The sequence below is a fragment of the Pteropus medius genome, unplaced genomic scaffold, assembly GCF_902729225.1.
Source record: "Pteropus medius unplaced genomic scaffold, Ma_sr-lr_union100, whole genome shotgun sequence".
NCBI lineage: Eukaryota > Metazoa > Chordata > Mammalia > Chiroptera > Pteropodidae > Pteropus > Pteropus medius.
The window spans coordinates 9,699,320-9,717,676 of record NW_024355990.1 but is presented as its reverse complement, the minus strand read 5'-3'; the positions used below and the strand labels follow the sequence as shown (position 1 = coordinate 9,717,676).

Genomic DNA, 18,357 nt, shown 5'->3' with positions numbered 1-18,357 from the left:
ATACATTTATTGCAAATCTAGAAGTACCAGAATGTCCCTAGTACAGAACAAATCAGCAATCCTGTTTTAATTTTCTTCCAAACATTTAAAACCTTGATTATTGACTTACTGAAATCGGCATACATTTTTTTCATGCAGTTAACAAAATGGACATAGAGCAAGCAGATCGCTCAGAAATCAGCTATAAATTAAAGTGTATCGAACATTCATAGTAAAAGTTTCGTAAAGTGCTGAAGTCATTAAGTCTGCAAAGCTGCCACAAGCTCAAAGTCCTTCTCAAGCAGTGACAGAGATCTGCTACATCCACCTTGTTTCAGGTGTCTTTTTTCGATGCACACTGTCATTTCCTGTCCCACCCTCCCCAAAGGTTTACAGATTGTCCTATTTCTATGGCTGATGAAATGCTATACAGAGTATAGCAGGTGGTGTTGAACTATGCCACTTTCATTTCAGTGCAGAGAAATATTCAAGCTTTGTGTGCCTTTAACCAAACTAGGCTTGCTAATTGTTTCCCCCTGAGTTGTCATAAATTATCAGTAAAGAGGAATAAGGACGAAGCAGTGAGCAGTGACCATCATCTGTGGAGTGAGATTCAGTACGTAGAAGTAGCCCACCTGTGATCCTCACACTTGCCCTCTTTACAGAAAATTGCTAAAATGAGAAATACTATATATGTAGTGTAACTCTAAAAAAAACAATGACAGTTAACCTGAAAACTCTGGCAACTTAGAACAGTCAAAGTTTATTGAAGATGTAAATTGTAACTTGTAACTCGTGATGGTAAAATGAATGTCCCGCTGCCCATGTGAAATGCAGAAACGCTAAACAGTTCAACGAAATATAATTCTGATCCAAGAAGATCTTCAAGTATTCTTAGAGGACAAATCAGATTCTTTTAAAATGCTAAGGCAATTTTCTCTTCATTATTTTTTTCCCCCTGTAAGTAGCACATGTTGTCTTTAATCAGACTGAAGAATCATTACAACTTGGCCTTGTATAAGAAGAACTTTACAAGAAGTATTCTCTGAGGCAGGCATTGAAGGGTTGCAGAAAGGAGGTAAAAATGCTGCTTATGTCCAAGATTATATTTCTTTTGATTACACTAATATTCCAAGAATAACTTAATAATAAATAGTGGTTTAAATTAAAGACACTACAATCACATCTTTTTGAATAATTAAAAGCAACAGGAAACACATTTTTGAATGCCATTCTGTAAATTCTGTATGAAATATTCTGGTAATGACTGGCCATAAAAAGGAGTTGGAATCTTCACATTCATGAGTTTCAAGTATATATATATATGTGTGTGTGTATATATATATATGTATGTATATACACACACATATATGTATGTATACATATACGTATATGTGTATATATACACACACACACATATATATACACACACACATATGTATATATATATGTAAATTTCCACTTCTTAGAAAAATGTCTGGTCTTAAAATGAACTTCATTTCCATTGAATACTTGGAAAATTAAGAGACTATAATTTTATAATGGAAACCTCATATTATTCAAAGGGTTTTGAACAATTTCAACATATTTCTGAAAATGAGAAATTTTAAAAGTGACTTAAGATTTTTTTTTTTTTGAACGGTCAGTTATATTCAATGACTTGGGCTAGAGGTTGCTTTACAAGGTAGTAGGTTATCACATGTGAGAGCTCTTAAAACCACTTTGCCAATTCACGTCACTATTTTCAAATTAGAATGTGAACCACAGTCCTTCTATGTATTTTTGTATCGCTACTGAATACAGCCAGATTGATGTATGGAAGAGTGGTTGTTTTGGCTTAAAAAAAAAAAGCCGAAACAAAACTTAAAATAAAAGATGTTGGTAGCAGTGTTCACATATGCATTCCCTTTAAAATGTCTTTTCAAAGTGGGTAGAGTAGTTAGCCCCCCTAGACCACTATGTCCCCTGTCGCCCACCATCCCCCACAAACCAGCCAACACGGTGGCCGATGTTACATGAAAGCCTGTCATACTGACTCCATTTTCACAGGAACTTTATTCTCATTTTTCCCAAGGTCCATTTCAAGAAAGTCTTCAGGTATGTCTTGTAAAGCTCTCCCACGGTAACTCTCTGCCTTCGCTTCATCTGCGTGATGATGCTGCTGGCACAGTCCCTTTTTACACGGTCTCACAAGTGCGAGGCACACTGCGGCCAAAGACATACCAGCTGCGCAGGAGTAGAAGGCTCTGCTGTATATCTTACTGTGGTCCACCAGCAGACCTGGGAGAAAGCATTCACATCTGTTAGCGGCATGGACACACACCCTTCTCACCCAGGCGCCCCTCAAACTCAGAAGCTTCTCGGTTTCTTTGTCTTCTTTGTCTTATCTTGTTTCTCTAAAGAAAAAAGAGTGTTGAAGCTCAGAATCTTTTCTAGACCGGGGAGAAGAGATAAGTCGTACATACAACATGCTGTTCGCACCGAGAAAATTGTCACTAAAATGTCTTCATGGGCTCATGTGTCCTAGGAGAGACTCTAAATCAGGGGACAATTGGGTGCATGCTTCTTTGAAAAGGTAATATTTTTGAGAGAGGAAAGATGTCTATTATTTTCACTCAAGTTCATTTCAGGTGTCTTTTAACACGGGGTAAGATTTCTAGTCACAGTAACTGTAGGGACCTGTTTCAGGTCTAAGATATGAAACATGCCCATGCCCTTGCTACAAGGAAATATTCTGTAGTCATCAACTGAGGAAACTCAGAGTGCTGCTCTGTGCTCAATTCCCTAACACCCTTCCTAAGAAGGGAAGGTGACTTACAGAAGTCCCTGAGTTCTGTAGTTCCAAAGTCAGAGGGTAATGACGTCATTAATCCATGGGACCCGCTCTAGCACTTACTAGGCAAGATGGTAGGAAAAGCCTGGGCAGCTCGGACTGCAGACACAGGTTCTGTTCTGACTAGTCACCGATTGATCATATGACTACCGGCTTACATTCTTTGACTTCTTTTTTTTTTCCTCGTATGTAAATCAAGAGAGCTGTAATTCTGCCAGCTCTCTAATTAAATGTAAAAATCGATAAATATTTTTATTAGACTCGAACAGGAAGCTAGCACTATTAATGAAGGAATAGTAAACATTATGAATGATATAATCTAAATTACAATGCCTCCTTGATAACATGAGCTCCATTGACATCCTGCAAAGCTATCCCCAGTCTTCCTTAACATTTTGGCCCTAAACAGTGTCATCTTAACTAATATGGTTCAGGTCCAGAAATGCTACAGATGTCGCACGTGTCCAACTCTAAATTTAAAAAGTGGGTGCGGAGGGGATAATTGACAGGATTTTATGTATTTAAATTACCTGCGAGGGGAGGTCCAGCCAGGGCTGCTATGCTCTGAATGAAGACGTAGACTCCAGCAGCAGAGGACATCTTCTCAATTCCCACGACATCATCTTCAGCAAGCAGCGGAATGTGGGTACCGCATACTGTTCCAACCATAACACCGAAAAATATGCTACAGGACATCAGACCCCAGAATTCAGTAGCAAAAGTAAAGGCAAACAGAGACACGGTCAGTAACGTAACGCAGATGAGCTCAATGTAGATCTTACGAATGGGCTGTCTGTTGAAGACCAAACCAGCTCCGATTCTTCCGAAAACTTCAGCAATTGCCATTGTAGATAATAAAAAAGCAGCTTGGTCCTCTTCAATGCCCAGACTGACGCCCAAGGGAATGATGTATAAGGAAGGTGCAAAGAATCCCAATGTGGCAAAGAGACCAAATAGTGCATAGCAAATGAAGCTTTTCTCTTTCAAGATCGAGAAGTCCAATAATGGGACTTTCCCATCCTTTTGCTTGGAGCTGGTCTCCTGGACCTGTTGCTGCACGTCGGCCTTTGGCTCCAGCTCCACGTTACCCTGACTAGGCACATTTTTAGGTGAGGTAGTTAGTTCTACTCCTGAGTCAATGGAGTCTATCGAGGTCCGCGTTTTCTCATTTTCAAGTATATACTGTACTTCTTTCGGATTTTCCTGTCTAGTTATTTTCGGTGATCCGGGTCCTCTGATTATAATTGGTCTCAGCAATGCCCCACAGATGACGATGTTTAACTGTAGTAGGCCCACGAGGAGGAGACTGTACCTCCAGCCAATGTTCTCCTTCAGGGCTGTGAACGCTTGGATAGACAGGAGAGGGGGAGACATAACACGTAAGATCAGAGATGGAGACAAGACCCGGGAGAAAATATTGAGTAGAACTGGGGACTTAGATTTTGTACGAATTTTTTAAAAAATCGGCTCGTCAGTGTGAATGCAGTCACCCTGTACTATCCTTTATTCTAGGTTTTGGTGCTTGTGGGAGAAATAAGGAGAAAATGTGCATAATGATTATTATAGACGAAACAAAAGTTTTCATCCCAGGTCTCCAAAGAGCTCTGGAGGGTTTATTTTTCCAAGTAGAGGCACAAGAAGTGACATAAATTTTTGAGCTACTTCAAGGTTTGGCAAACAGCAGCCTGCAGGCCAAATCCAATCCGTTGCCTGTTTTTGCTAATAAACCTTGACTAGAACAGAGCCGCGTGCATTCACTGAGGTATCTACGGCTGCTTCTGTGCTGAACCGCCTTCTGAGTAGTTGTGACAGAGACTTACAGTCACGAAGCCTAAAATATTTACTATCTGGCCTTCTAAAAATGGGATTCTCGACCTGAGGTAGAGCGTTATACAGTCAGTCTTTAGTAGTAATGGGTTAAGTACAAAATAAACTAAGACTCAAAGGTTCAGTGATTATCCCAGAATGAAATGATCCAGTTCTCCAGTTTCTGCTTTGTGGAATGTCCTTAACCCCCCGACTCATCCTCCTTCCTGTCAGTCGCTTGGGATCTAGGCTGCGGACCAGAGGCAGACTGGAGGGATGGGCTAGACACCAGAACGTGGCCTTGCGGGGATGGCCAAAGGGATCGTGATGCTCCACAGCGAGAAGAGGATAATGCAGGCCCCACAAGGTCTTAAAGTATCTTCGCAATCATCGCAAAAGGTGCATTGATTTTCCATAGAACTTGATTTTACTATATCTAATTCCTGGAGCACTGACAGTCAGGTATGAGAGACATGGTAACTTGGTTACTCAGAAGACAGGCTTCACGAGACAGCCCCACATTCTTGGTCGGGGTCGGGGGGGTCCACTTGCTTTTGTAGCATATACTCTGCTCATACCTCGTTTCCCCTCATTAATATGGAAAAGCTAGAATTGCAAAATATTTTAGGCTTGGGTATTTCAGAGTGCTTTACACTCATCTGGCAATAATGGGTCTTTCTTTTTCTCTAATTTTTCTTGAGTCCTTTTAGGTGCCAGAGATATGCCTAGTTGTAGGGACCCAACTGATCAAGATGCATTTTCTAACCTTTGGGCACTCAGACCACCGATTCTCCCCTTAACATTCGGTTCCGAAAAATTGGAAACCAACAGAAAACTGAAAAGAATGACTCCACATGCCTGCCTGTACTTCACCTAAATTCAACAATTAACATTTCCCCTGTCTCTCTGCTGTATCTTTCTGTTTATATGCACCAATACATTTTTCTGTACTGTCAGAAAACCTTCAGATATTATGACATGTCACTCCTAAATACTGCTACATGTATCTCCTTTGGACAAAGTATAATCCACTGACACATTCATCAAAAATGGCAGCGTAAGAAATGAAAATGGGTGTCCAAGGATATCTATGTACTACATGTTATGTAACGCACAAATTAAGTTAGAGAATTATACTAGAGATAAAAATTTCATTGTGAGATGACTCACACACAGGACACAATGACACCGACTTTATGAGCACAATTTAAATGCACATCGAATATGGCTCTCTGACAAAGGAGAGAAATGATAGTATGCAAAATCCCAAATCATTAAATTATTTATTTTGGAATGGCTGTTTCAAGCTTTACACTGAATTCGTGCCATGTATCTTCGTATTTGTGTCACGTCAGACTAGGAATAAAATATTTGAATTTCTACATGGGGGTTAGGGAGGCTACACCCCAAATATGCCGGAGAAAATAAGGAAACAGGCAATGTATCCACTGCACACAGTCACGGTCATCCAGTAGCCGACTGTGGGCGAGTTAGTGCAGCAAGAATAGGAGTGGCTTCCCCAGTTCCACATTAGTGCATAGACTGTGATGGTTCACCTACCTGGAGCAAAAGCAAATATAGCAAAACATTCTCCTGTAGAAGCAACGGCAGTGACCACAGAGCGCCTTTTGTCAAAGTACTGAGATAGAATGGTGACAGTTGGGAGAAAACTAAAGCAGTATCCCAAACCTGTGAAAGTCAAAAAGAACAGTGAGAACCACACACTGACTCACATCAGAAAGGTGCATTCGAAGATCTGGGAGTTTTGTGTTTATGTTTTAAATGATAAGTGCGGGGAGCCCAGGCATTCATTCTGGGAAAAGGTGCTGTAGCAAAGAAAAATGGGTTTCAATAGTGGTCTGGAGAAGCTGCAACCACTGTATTGGGATATTAGGAGTATAAAAACTGTTGTTGTTTTTTTTTTTTGCTTCCTGTATTTTTTTCCAATGTCTGTAATTCACAGTGGACAGATTAGAGTTGGATATATGTTTTATATATAAGACTTCTATTTGGAAATAAGTTTGATATGTGCAGAATTATATGAAAAATTTTAAAGTGTGCAAAATTAATATACACACAGTCTGTCAGTAACACACGAATTCCTTTAAAAGGGGAAACAGTTTTCTCAGACTTCTAAGAATAAGTCCAGCACACAGCACACCCTATAGCTCAGGATCCTTGGACCCAGATTTGGGAATACTGGCTTAAAAACTGAGGTCTTGTGGAGATGGTGCATTTTGGTAGCTAATTATCATGAAAGAGAAGTTTTGCTTTCCTCATTGCTAAGTATTAAAATCGGATATACAATTTTGGGCATTGAGAACACATTCCAGTATCCCCTGGAGTCCATACAGCCCAGTTTACAAGCACAGCTTCAGGACACTATTCATTTTAAAGAAGAAAGGGAAAGAGAGAAAGAAATACACTTGGGTTTGAGCCCCTCCTTCTCCTTCCTTGTCCTTCTAATAAAGTATCTGGAGAATTTTCGAACCCAGGAGAAACACTTACCAGAGATGATGCCAATCGCGATGTACATGTGGTAAACCTCACGAGCGAAGGAGGCCACCACCATTCCCGTGGTGACGAGCAGTCCTCCCGCCATCACCACCAGGCGGTGTCCAAAACGGTTGCTCAGGACAGTGGAGAGGGGAGCTGCATTAAAAGAGCATAACATGACATGTTAACGCCTGGAGGTGTAAGTGTTCCTAAGACTCGTTCTTTAAAGTCTCGAACGTGGAAAGATGATGGATAATGCATAACACGTAAGAATTAGCTTTAATAAGATTTCTTCTCATAAGTCTTGAACACGTACAAGACTTATGTACACTATATGTACACTGGTTGATCTACACTATATAGTACAGTTTTATGCAGTGATACTTAAGTCAGTCAGGAATTACAGTTTTCCCTTGAACAACGTGGGTTTGAACTTGGCAGGTCCACTTATACTCAAATTTTTAAAAATACAGATACAGTCGATGCTCCTTATCCTCAGGTTTTGCACCTGCAGATTCAGGCATCCACAGATGGAAAACTGTATTTTCGATGCGTGGTTGGGAGCCCATGGATGTGGAGGGCTGGCTGTGAGCATTGATCTATGACATTTTAAAAAAAGGACTTGAACATCCATGGATTTTGTATCTGTTGGTGTCTTGGAACCAATCTCCCATAAATACCAAGGGATGACATTGTAGTTAAGCTTTTGGGGAGTCAAAAATTGTACATGGATTTTTGACTGCATCGGGAGGTTGGCACCCTTAACCCCCACATTGTTCAGTGGTTGGCTGTATTTTAGTACTCGTTTAAATATATTCTTCGGGCTCCTTAAAGAGAGAGCCAAAGTAATTGTGTAATTCTGTAAAACTCATATCTATATTTTTAAAAGGTTTTGACTCACCATAGCACCTAGAAAATTAGATATGCACTTAATTTATGTCATTCTATGATGAAAATGGGCTTTCCTATGATTGTGTAAATGATTTTTTTCTATACTCACTGCTTTGGATTCTTTTTTAAAATCCCATTTAGGGTCAAATTCTAGCTTCGTTCCATTTGACTTTCAAAAATTGATATAAAATCATAGTGAATTCTCAGTTATGCACACCAAATGAAGCATAGCGATGGGACAGAAAAATCAAGAGTGGCTGATGAATCATGATGTGCATAGCTTCTGTCTTTCATGTAGCCACATTTTCATGTTTCCAACCTAAGCATGTTTTCGTAACACCAGGGCCTAGTATGCCAAGTACTTCTGATGTTGTTTCTTTAGAAAATGACTCCATCCCCCACAGAACTAGGAGATACTGCAGTTCTCAGCGTCCTAGGAATGTGCATATAGTAGGTGTTTAATAGATACACTTTAAATCAAAGGCAGTCAAAGCTGGCAAATAGGCTTTTATTTTCTCTCTTCAGCTCCCCTTTCTCTTGATATCCTCACCCCCGAAAACCATATGATTTGAGGCTAGAAAGTACCCAGAGATCATAGAGGAAATGCATTGCATACACAATGCATACCGTCCATTACACAGTTAGGCAAATTAAAAGAGGCGTGTGCTTATGTTACGTTTAAGCTGAGCGCTGTACTAACCTGTAAATGTTAATATGAACACACATATCGATATTATCCATGAGATCCTGCTATTAGATTCATCAAAACTGTCCATTAAGTCATTAAAGAAGACACCAAAGGACTTGATGACACCAAAGGTGAAGACTTCCACGAAGAAAAAAGACACAGCTACTGCCCAGCCCCATCCTCCATCAGGCACTTGAGTATAAACACTGGCCCTGGTACAAAGCTGTGATTTCTTTTCGGTCATTCTTAATCTGAAAGAAAAAGTTAAAAAAATTTAGACCAGCAATAGCATGAGGGTTTATGATTCTGATACCTTTAGCGAACATCAGATAAGAGCTACTTACATTTCTTGGGTTGATGAATATATAAATTATGCTCAGTCCATATAAAGTCTTTGAATAATGTATTTAGTGTGTGTGTGTGTGTGTGTGTATAAAATTGGTATTTGTGCGTATGTGTATGTATATTCATATTGTACATAGAGCCTCCAAAGAATTTGGAAGTAAGACAGTCAAACTGACAGTGAAATGGGGAAATGAAAAAGAAAACATCAGGCATCAGGACAGATACTTAGATGCAGTTTGAAGGACAAAAAATGGCCAATAGACCAAGCATCAGTGAAGACTTTGAACTCAAAGACAAGCTTGGTAAAGGAAGATTGAAGTGAGCAGAGGAATGCTGATCAGAAATGAAACCTAGAAAAAGGTAGGCGAAGAGAGAAACGTTGACAGTATTCTGCCACCTTTCACGGAGTGAATGCTTGAGACACCCTGTGCACCTTTTGCCTCTGGCCATCCAGATCATCCACTTGCCTCTCCTTGATCCCGTTTTCCACTTAGTCAGCAACATTCTGATTATGATCTGGTGTCCTTTGTGGATGTACCTACATGGACGGAATGTAAGACCACAACCCAACTGTGGGAATTGTCTTCTAGGAGTTTGTTTGGCACGAGTAAGTTCTCAAAGCTGATCACCAGCTGCTGTGTTAGCAACTGAATTTTCATGCACACAGGGACTACAACGAGAAGGCAGTGCCCAAATAAGGCACCACTGACTTGTGGGGTCTGGGCAGCCAGTTAACTTAACCAAGTTACCCCTGACCTACTAAGCTTTCCATTCAAACTGTAACAAACATCAGAACGAGCAGATCTGTACCATAACCAAGTAAGAGGAAACACCACATTTAACATGGAGGGAGGCTGGTTTAAGTCTTCTGCATTGGGCTCTCATATGTGAACTGTTGTTTTCAAAGGCTCTGCAGTTACATATACTTTTGAAACAGTGATGTGTGGTTTTAGTCCAACTGAAAATTAGCACATTATTATAGGTACTAATAGTCCATGGTCTTAAGGTCTTAATGGCAATCCACCAGGAGTTTAAAAGTCTCTACAGTTATAGTTGTATACAAGTGAATTTTCAGGTTGTCTGTGTGTCCTTAGCCGTTTGAGTTCTATTCAAGTACTAAGGCAGGTTTTATTGATAATAAAGGCAATTGAAAATGAACGGGGCGCAACCTCGTTTATCAAGTAGACTTGCCAATTTCTGGTATCAGGATCTAATATTCTGAATTTACTCTATAAATCTTAAAAAGCAGCAAATCTGACCCAAAGTATTATCATTCATCCTACTGATAATACCATTCCCACAGTAGCCTAGTACTTTGAAAGAATTATATGTTTCTTTTTTACCCTATTGCTGTTAAGTATTTGGTTAAGTAAAAACAGGGACTAAGATGCTTTAAGAAGCTTAAGTTCTCTGCAGCAAAGGCATTTGCTGTTCAATGTGTGTCCATGTGTCATTTGTGAGAGCAAATGGGAAGATGGGAAGGGAGTAAACAGCTCATGATATAAGCTGAGCAGCTACAGAAAAGTTGTTAGTAGTGTTACCCAACCCGGAAAGCAACTGACTTAAGATGGGAACCCCGAGCCTTCCAGCAAATGAGGTTTTCACAACACCACTCCTTCAGAGATTTTTAGAATTCACTCAGAGATAGGCTGGAGCAGGAGTGACGAAGTTACTGGACTTGAGATTTAGAAAACAAAATACTTACATATAAACATAAAAATGTACAGACAGACGGACAGACATAACTTGCCAGAGCTGGCTTTAGAATAGTGTTCATCCCCAGGGAGGGTGTGGGAGGGAAGGAAGGGAGGTGGTGGGGGGCAGCCTACAGCCCAGGTCCTCAGCCCTCACCCTTTCCACCTCATTCCACTCCCAGGCCAGCAGATTGAGCTTTTCCTTGGGAAGCCATGACTCCTTACAAGTCTCAACTGATTCCTCATGTCCAGTACGATTAATCTTTCTGAAATGCCCCCTTGTCGACATTTTTTTGCTCAGAGTTCTGCAGTGTTTTCTTTCTGAGGGTAAAACCAACTGATTGACTTGACTTCCCATGTCCTTCATCAGTGAACCTCAAGCTATCTTTGTAGCTTTCTTTCTTCCTGTTCTAAGACTTGACTTGCCTGCCAAGGCCGAAATGAACTCCTCCTTGCCCTCCAGGCTCGAACTACCTTGCCCGTGGCCATGCCCTTTTCTCCTCCTAGAGGGCTGGATGCCCTCTCTTTAGCTGGTATGTTTAAGGTCAGGTACCATCAAAATTCATCTTCACTGATGCTGCTTCTGATGGCCCAATCTAAGGAGCTTTCTTCATGTGACAGGTATCATTAAATAATGGGGTACTGACTACTTTTATGCGTCTATCTGTGGTCAGTTAAATTATAAGCTCACGGAAAACAATATCTGGAGCTTATATCTCTTGCATGTCCACTGCCCCCCAATACCTCGCATGCAGCTCCCCCCCGGCAACAAAAATGCTTATTCCCAGTGCTAGGCCCTACGCTAGGCACTGGGAATAGTATAGTGAAAAGACAGAGAGATGGTTTCTGCCTTCATAGACTTAAATGTTTGATGATAGTGATAAGGAACCTGAGATGGAAATGCTCATATTTAAAACCATTCAAGTGGGGAAGAGGGGAGGTAGATGGAATGGGGCAGTGATAAAATACAAAATAAAATAAAACCATTCAGCCCCGTCCTTCTAGTGCTTAGCACATTTCTGACGACCAGGACTAAGTGGCTAAATCCAAGGCCACATTGGCACAATCATCCTAACCCAAAAGGGTGCCCATGAATCTTAGAGTCTTAACAGGCTCAGGACCAAGCAGAATAATAACATACCAGGATAAAATTGATGAAGGCCCCACAGGGACAAACTGAATATCCCTCCAGCCTAAAATCACTGCAGGATCAAGACACAGAATCTTTGTTGGTGTAGGCCTGGATTCTAGTTTTATATGAGACGAGTTTACATACCCATCATCAGAAGGCTCTGTGGCAGGACAACTTGTCAGCTCTGGTGCTGGGTGCCCATCCCATTTTCTTTGTCTGTTACGATCAGCGGTTTCCACATGCATAATGGGTGGGATTAGGATCAACCTGGAGCCCTAGAATGAGGTTGGAATTACAGGATGTTAAAGCTGAAAGGAATCTGGAGCTCATCTTGTCCATTTCCTCATTGTAAAATCCTACTCGTTTTGCAAAATGAGGGACCTGAACCCCAGAGAGGTGAAGGGACTTGACAGAACTGCTCCGGAGTCAAATTTCCTGCCTGCAGACCCTGCTGTATCAGCCCCCAGGACAGCATTTTAAAGATCAGGGAGTCTAAGGCCATGCTACCTTGAACAAGCCCGATTCCATCTTATCTCAGAAGGTAAGCAGGGTCGGGCCTGGTTAGTACGTGGATGGGAGACCACCTACGAAGACCAGGTGCTGTAGGCCTAAAAATAAAGGATTGGAAGCTGACAAGGTCCTTACATTCTGTGAGGTCAACCAAGGGTTGCGCCTAAAAAAATAAATAAATAAATAAAATAAAAATAAAAAAAAGACCAGGGAGGAGGGTGTTTTATATAGAGGTTGTGAGAAAACAATTATTTTCAAAAATAAAAGCTCTCTTGACTTCTGTGTGTACAGAGGTCTGTGACCTGTTTCACCAGTTATCTGTGTGACCTTGCGAAAGTCACCACACCTCTCTGGGCCTGAGTGCCTCATTACTCAAATCTGTCGTCACAGATTAGGCTCCATCCAGCCTTAAGATTGAATACTTTTGTATTCAGCACTCAGTTTTATTACTCAGTCGATTCTTCAGACCAAAGCTGGTGGCCCAAGGAAACCAGGGAGCTAGGGACAAAGTGAACACGCTAGATGGGTTCTTGAAAATGTGGGTGAAAAGCGGCTGGATAGAAGATGGCAGCCTTTTGACTGCTCTACTGTTTACTTTCTGAGCCCTTTCTGGGTCTTCGATTACTTTGTGTTTTTTAAAATGTTGCTTTACCTCTGTGCTACTGTACTGAAGCTAGGTCCAAATATAACTGTCATCTGCAGTCTTAGGTTTTTTGGGGACAGAAATCTTCTTATTACTGGGAATACCATAAAGAAAGATGACCCCCCCACCCAGAACCATTTCTGCTATAAAGTTTACGCCTTTATTATCCTAAAGCATCCTGTGTGCTATTAACTTTAGCTTTGAAGATAAGACCACAGTATAGAATAATAATAGAATAACCTGGTTTCTAAAAATACTGGATGACGACTTCCGCATTTTGCATGTACAATCACACAGGGCAGGAACCTCCGGGGTAGTCAGCCACTCTTCCCTGACCATGAGCCTAGGAGAGCATTGGGCACATGGCAGGTGCTCAATAGAAGTTTACTAAACAAAGTGTGAGTTGGGGTGCTCCTAACTGCTTTGTCCTCAGAACTCCGAGTTATCAAATGAGGAAGGCCCTGGGTGCAGAATAAATGCTGTCTTAGACTGGTCCCCTAACTTTCTCCCATTCATTCAGTAGGCCACCTGGCTTAATAAACTGTCAGCCTCTACGAAGCATGGAACTAAGGCCTGAGTTTTGAACTCAGTTCCTTAGAAGTCTGTACAGATTCCAGAATAGGGAAATGTCTGTTGGTTTTGGTTTTATGGTCATGTGAAGTCATCTGAAGAGAAGGGATATTAGTTGACTGTGTGGGGATCTAAGTGGTGAGGCAGGCCGAGTGACCCTGTGGCCTTGGGTGAATCACTCTGCTCGGGAATGGTCAGTGTCCTCAACAGGTTAACAAGAGAGTTGAACTGGATTCCGACAGTCTCAGATCCTTCCTATTCTAAGACTCTATAATTCTGTGATAGCCTTTGACCCTGACTTGCTCTAAGGTATAATATAATCTTTCTCGACCCATGTTGAGCCCTTTCTGGCAAAGCCTTTTTGTCTTTTTGAGGTCCTTGGGCATTATTTGTGGATTTGTTTACCACTCACTGGCTGCACAGTGTTGGGGAAACCACTTAATCTCTAATTCCATCATCTGTGAAAGCAGGGGCTAGACATGGCAGTCTGAAGGTTCTTTCAACTATAAAACTATGATTCTGAACCAGGCTTCTTGGTAGCCATCTGGTCTCTACCCTAATGTTCTTCCAAAGGAAGGCTAACAAAATACGCTGGGCAGTTGGTTTATCTCCTAAGAGCATTTAGTTGTCTTAACCTTAAATAAATGTGTATTCTGTCAAGGCTCGTGAAGCGGCTATACCTGGGAATTTCAATATGATTACATTTGTTGAGAAGAGATTTGATCTGGGGCACGAAGAATGGATAAAATTATTATAGACCATCAGAGTGGTAGTCCAGTGTCAGTTCAGAGCAAAGTTCCAAACGCAAGCTTTGATGAAAATGGTGGTGGCTGCTGGTAGAAGCAGAGCCTAGGCAATACATTGCCAAAACCTCCATTCTTCTTAAAAGGCGTAGCCTGGATAACAGCTTTAGACAAGTTGTTTCTGGCCCCAGTGTCAAAATGGTTCTGTGTGACGTTCATTTGAATTTCAAAAAAAAAAAAAAAAATCCCCAACCCTAACCTGGACGGCTGCCTCAGCAGCTCTGAATCACTGGATACAACGATTCACCCATTTTACAAGATCAAGATGTCGAAACCTGAGTCCCTAATTTAAGCATCCTCCTCAGGAGCTCCACTGAGAAAGCCCCTTTTCCGGAACCACAGAAGGAAAGCTCAGGTTTAGTTAGTGGTACTCGTTAATATAGAGGGGCTTTTACAATTGGCTGCATTGTTTATTGACGTACCGTGACTCTCCACCTTGGCCGCCTTTCCCTTAATTATGAGAAGAGGTTTTTCTGTATCCCCCGGGGGCAAGATGTATTGTCGAGTCCCCAAATGCTTTGGAATAGTGCTTGGGACATGGGGAGATGCAGCACTTGAGAGATTTCAGCATAAGCACTTGGTATTTTTTGCAAACAAGACACTCATCTTACTATGATTTGCAAAACAGTAAAATGAGAAATCTCACTCGCAGGGTAGAAACCATATCTTTGGAGAAAGAGCTGACACAGAGTGTCTAACAGTGCAAACAAAACTAGCTTCCTGGCTGACAAGTTGTAATCGCTCTTCCCCAGTTGGCTCTGAGAGCTCTTTCTAAGACTAACGTCCCCAGTCCCCGTGTTTCGTGACATTTTATATGCCACCGCACAAACTCTCACCTGTCTTCTGGGGTGAGTGGGGATATAGCTTTAAAAAAAGAAAAAAAAAAACGAGAAGTAAATAACCCACTTCCTCTACAGAATCATCCTCCCTCGCTACAGAACTGCTCAGCAGCCGGGGCGCTTCTCAGTGGTTGGCAGCTCAGAGAACCTTGGAAGTTGAGCGGGACCAGGCTTCAGCCACTGACAGCTCTGACCGGCAAGGTGTAGGACCTGCGCGCTCTGCCGAGAAATGCCTGCCTTCCCCGGGCGGGGGTTGGGGGGGGTGCACGTTGGCGCCCCATTTGTGTGTTGGGTTGGGGAGACACGGAACCCCACTTTCCCTCGCGCTGCCTCAGTGGCCGCCCTGCGTGAGCGCGCGAGCCAGGGGAAGGTACCTCTGACGTTTGGCTCTTGGGACGCGCAGGCATCCCCGGCAGGCGGCAAATCCACGGCGGGGCTGAGCCCAGTGCCCCCGACTCGCCCCACAGTTCGGAGCCCCTCACCCGGGGCGGGGAACACTGAAAAGCCAAGCCTGCCTTTAAGGTACTTTCCAGACCCCACTGTACCAGGGTCAGGATCATTCAACTCTCAGCTGCCAAACGGGCAAGAGCGCGTCATCCCGGTGGCCCTGAGCATTCCCAAGTGTCAGAGCACATTTTTCGGAATAACCTCTCCAAAATGTTAACATGTTAGTGCTGTCCTCCGCCTCCCACCACCCAGCCGGCAAAAAAGGCTAACACAGATTAAAATAAAAACCCACAGCCCACAATCAAACTTTTAAACATGTAAAATAATAAAACCAACTCACCAAGTTAGAAGGGCAGAGAATAACGCCCAAAAGGCTTCCAATAAGGCGGAGGCTTGGCCTCCCCTCCTTATAAGCCGCTGGGTAACATGAGAAAGCTTTAACTCCTTAGGGCGTGGGCCCGAGCCTACCGCAAGTTGGTTCAGGCGGGTGTCACCGGGCGCCCGCCCGCAGCGCCCCGCCCCGGACCCCCACCTCCTCCGGCGCCTGGGGCACCCTGTCCGCCCCCTCCCCCCGCCCCCCACCCCTGCCTCCTGCGCCCGGGCAGTGAGTGCTGCTGCCCGCGCCCTGGCCCCGAGTCGCTGCTTCTCTCTGATCCTATACCGGCTGCAGCCGGTCTCCGCCGGCCTCGGGGGCGCGCCGCCGCCGACCATGTGCTGCGAGCGCCGCGGAGGAGGGGGCCGGTCTGGAGCGCGCGCGCCGGCCCACGTGGACCCGGTCCGCACTGGGCACGCGCCCGTCCTGAGCCGGGCTGCGGGTCACGAAAGGTAACGGCGTCGCAGTCCTGCGCTGGGCTACTCCCGCCAGCGCCTCCGGGGTCCTGGGCGCGCCGCCGGTGTCACCCCCCACCCGCGCGGCTCTGCGCGCCCGGCCCGGCCGGACCCCGGCGCTTTGCTGCACAGAAAGTGGGGAGCACGGGCGTGTTCGAGGGCGTCTGCACCCTTTCTGCCAGCACTCCAGGTGGGGTGCGCGCGGTGTCCCCGGACACCTGCCTTCTAGGAGCTCCCTTGCACGCCCATTGCCTCCCGCGCCTGGTGGATTTGAGTGTCGCTGGGTGAGGGGCGCCGGGAATGGTCCTACGCGGCGCTCGCGGCTGCAGCGAGCGGCTCCTCGGGCAGAACAGGTTCCTTCCAGTTCGGATGTGAGCCTCTCGCGGGGCGCCGCGGTCCCCGAGTTCCTCCTCCCGCACCCACTTCCCCTAATTTCGTCAACTCGCACACCCCCACAGTTCTTCTTCCGGGCGGGGCTGTGTGAGTGCCGCAGTGGCCCCGGGGAGCAGGCGGCCCGGCGTCTACGGGTGTCCCGCTTTCCGCCCTTTTCTGCATCAGCAGCATCCGTGTGGAGGGAAAGGGATGTGAGCAGCCGGGCTGAGTCAGCATCCCCGGCCGGGGGCGCGCGCGCACCGTGCTCCTGGGCGGGCGGCGAAGTTCACACAGGTGCTTGGCTGCCTACCCTGCGGGGAGCCCCCGGTAGCGGAGGGACCCGAACGTTTAGGGAGTACGTGCCCCTCATCCCAAAGACCCCGGCCCCAAGGTCACTGTGCACTAGGCAGAGGATGCATGGGAAACCTCAGTCAGAAACCGTCCTGGGGACAAAGCAGTGTGTCGGATCCCAGGCTTATCGGAGCCCACGGGGCGCAGGCTGGGCTTCCTGGTCTGCGCCCCAGGGCCCTGGGGGACCTGCTCGGAGGCAAAGGCCCTATTCCCCGCATTCGCCTGCCCACTTTGGCACCGGCCGCTCCCTTCTCCCTTCGTTGAGGTTCGCAGACTGTGGTTCTGACGCCGGACTCCTGAGAGCCTAGTCTGGGAGTGTGTGCACGGAGGGTCGCCACCAGGAGGAGTGGGCGGTCTGAATTTTGATTACGAAATCCCTCTTTGCTTGCCGCCTGATTTCCCTCACGATTTTGGGATAGTGGCTACTGGGTCAAATGCCGTTCTGTGCTGTTACCAAGCTCAGGCGTGGGTTAGCTGGGGGCAGGTGTGCCGGTGTAAAGTGCTCCGTTAGGGTCGGTAACTGTACAGTCAGGGGCCACTGATTAGTTTGCATCCTTGTGGGAGTAACTCTGAGCGTCGACTTCCAAATCCGTGAAATGGGGGACAATGGTGGTACTCCCAGAATGGAAAGGTTTGATTTACGTACGATGTCAGTAAAGTTCAGATTCAAGCGGCCGGCATATGGCAAACCCTCAGTACCTCTTCGTTCTTATTATTTATGGCTCCCGGAGTCCAATTGCCGACTCCTACACACCCCCTGGCAAGCCATCCTTTACTGAGTCATTTTCCAAAGAATCCACAGGTAATGAAACTGATTGTAATCACTAAAATGAAAACAGTTAGTGCTCAAATGGGACTGACTGTAAATGTAATCTTTGATATTTAGGACCTCATAGATCACTGGGACCTGTCAGTGCACTCAGTATGGAAATGTCATATTTAGTATGGCACAGCATCCCCTCTATTCAGTTTTGCTTAAGAACCTAGGGGCACAGCCTGGCATTTTCAACCGAGTGACTCTAAGCGAGTCCCAAGAGGTCTTGATACTTAAGTTTCTGGATCTGAAAAATTAGAGAAATAATGGCCGAAAGCCCTAGGTGTGAATGGATGATTGGGAAAGTCACATCTGA

General features: G+C 44.6%; 2 protein-coding genes and 1 pseudogene across 9 annotated transcripts in view; 2 read left to right on the top strand and 1 right to left on the bottom strand.

Annotated features, from left to right (window-relative positions):
- ARSG (arylsulfatase G) overlaps nt 1-18,357 on the top strand; it is a 90,966-nt gene that overhangs the window by 4,884 nt on the left and 67,725 nt on the right. Inside the window, exon 1 of one of the 6 annotated variants that reach the window (XM_039859195.1) lies at nt 16,327-16,501. The exons of the other annotated variants lie outside the window; for them this stretch is intronic. The gene's annotated coding sequence lies outside the window, so the exon portion shown is untranslated. Of the gene's footprint in view, nt 1-16,326; nt 16,502-18,357 lie in introns of those variants that run through there. 6 annotated transcript variants of the gene reach the window in all.
- On the bottom strand, nt 1,555-16,857 carry SLC16A6 (solute carrier family 16 member 6). Of its 3 annotated transcripts, none has more exons than XM_039859192.1 (7): nt 16,727-16,857; nt 12,009-12,139; nt 8,706-8,944; nt 7,127-7,270; nt 6,179-6,307; nt 3,343-4,158; nt 1,555-2,259 (listed from the first exon to the last, which is right to left on the bottom strand). In XM_039859192.1, exons 2-7 carry the CDS (start codon nt 12,107-12,109, stop codon nt 2,006-2,008), a joined length of 1,683 nt encoding a protein of 560 aa, XP_039715126.1. In that variant the 5' UTR covers nt 12,110-12,139; nt 16,727-16,857; the 3' UTR covers nt 1,555-2,005. The 3 variants fall into 3 exon arrangements, with proteins under 3 accessions (XP_039715126.1, XP_039715125.1, XP_039715127.1); XM_039859191.1 differs by lacking the exon at nt 16,727-16,857 and adding an exon at nt 16,017-16,201; XM_039859193.1 differs by lacking the exon at nt 16,727-16,857 and adding an exon at nt 16,017-16,202 and having other exon boundaries at nt 2,238-2,375.
- LOC120600422 (uncharacterized) lies at nt 12,355-12,473 on the top strand (annotated as a pseudogene).

Coding starts and splice junctions, on each gene's coding strand:
- SLC16A6 (XM_039859192.1), bottom strand. CDS start 12,109: ATGCATGTGGAAACCGCTGATCGTAACAGACAAAGAAAATGGGATGGG. Junction 6,308..7,126: donor CGCGATTGGCATCATCTCTG/GTAAGTGTTTCT, acceptor TGACTTTCACAG/GTTTGGGATACTGCTTTAGT. Junction 4,159..6,178: donor TATATTTGCTTTTGCTCCAG/GTAGGTGAACCA, acceptor TGTCTATCCAAG/CGTTCACAGCCCTGAAGGAG.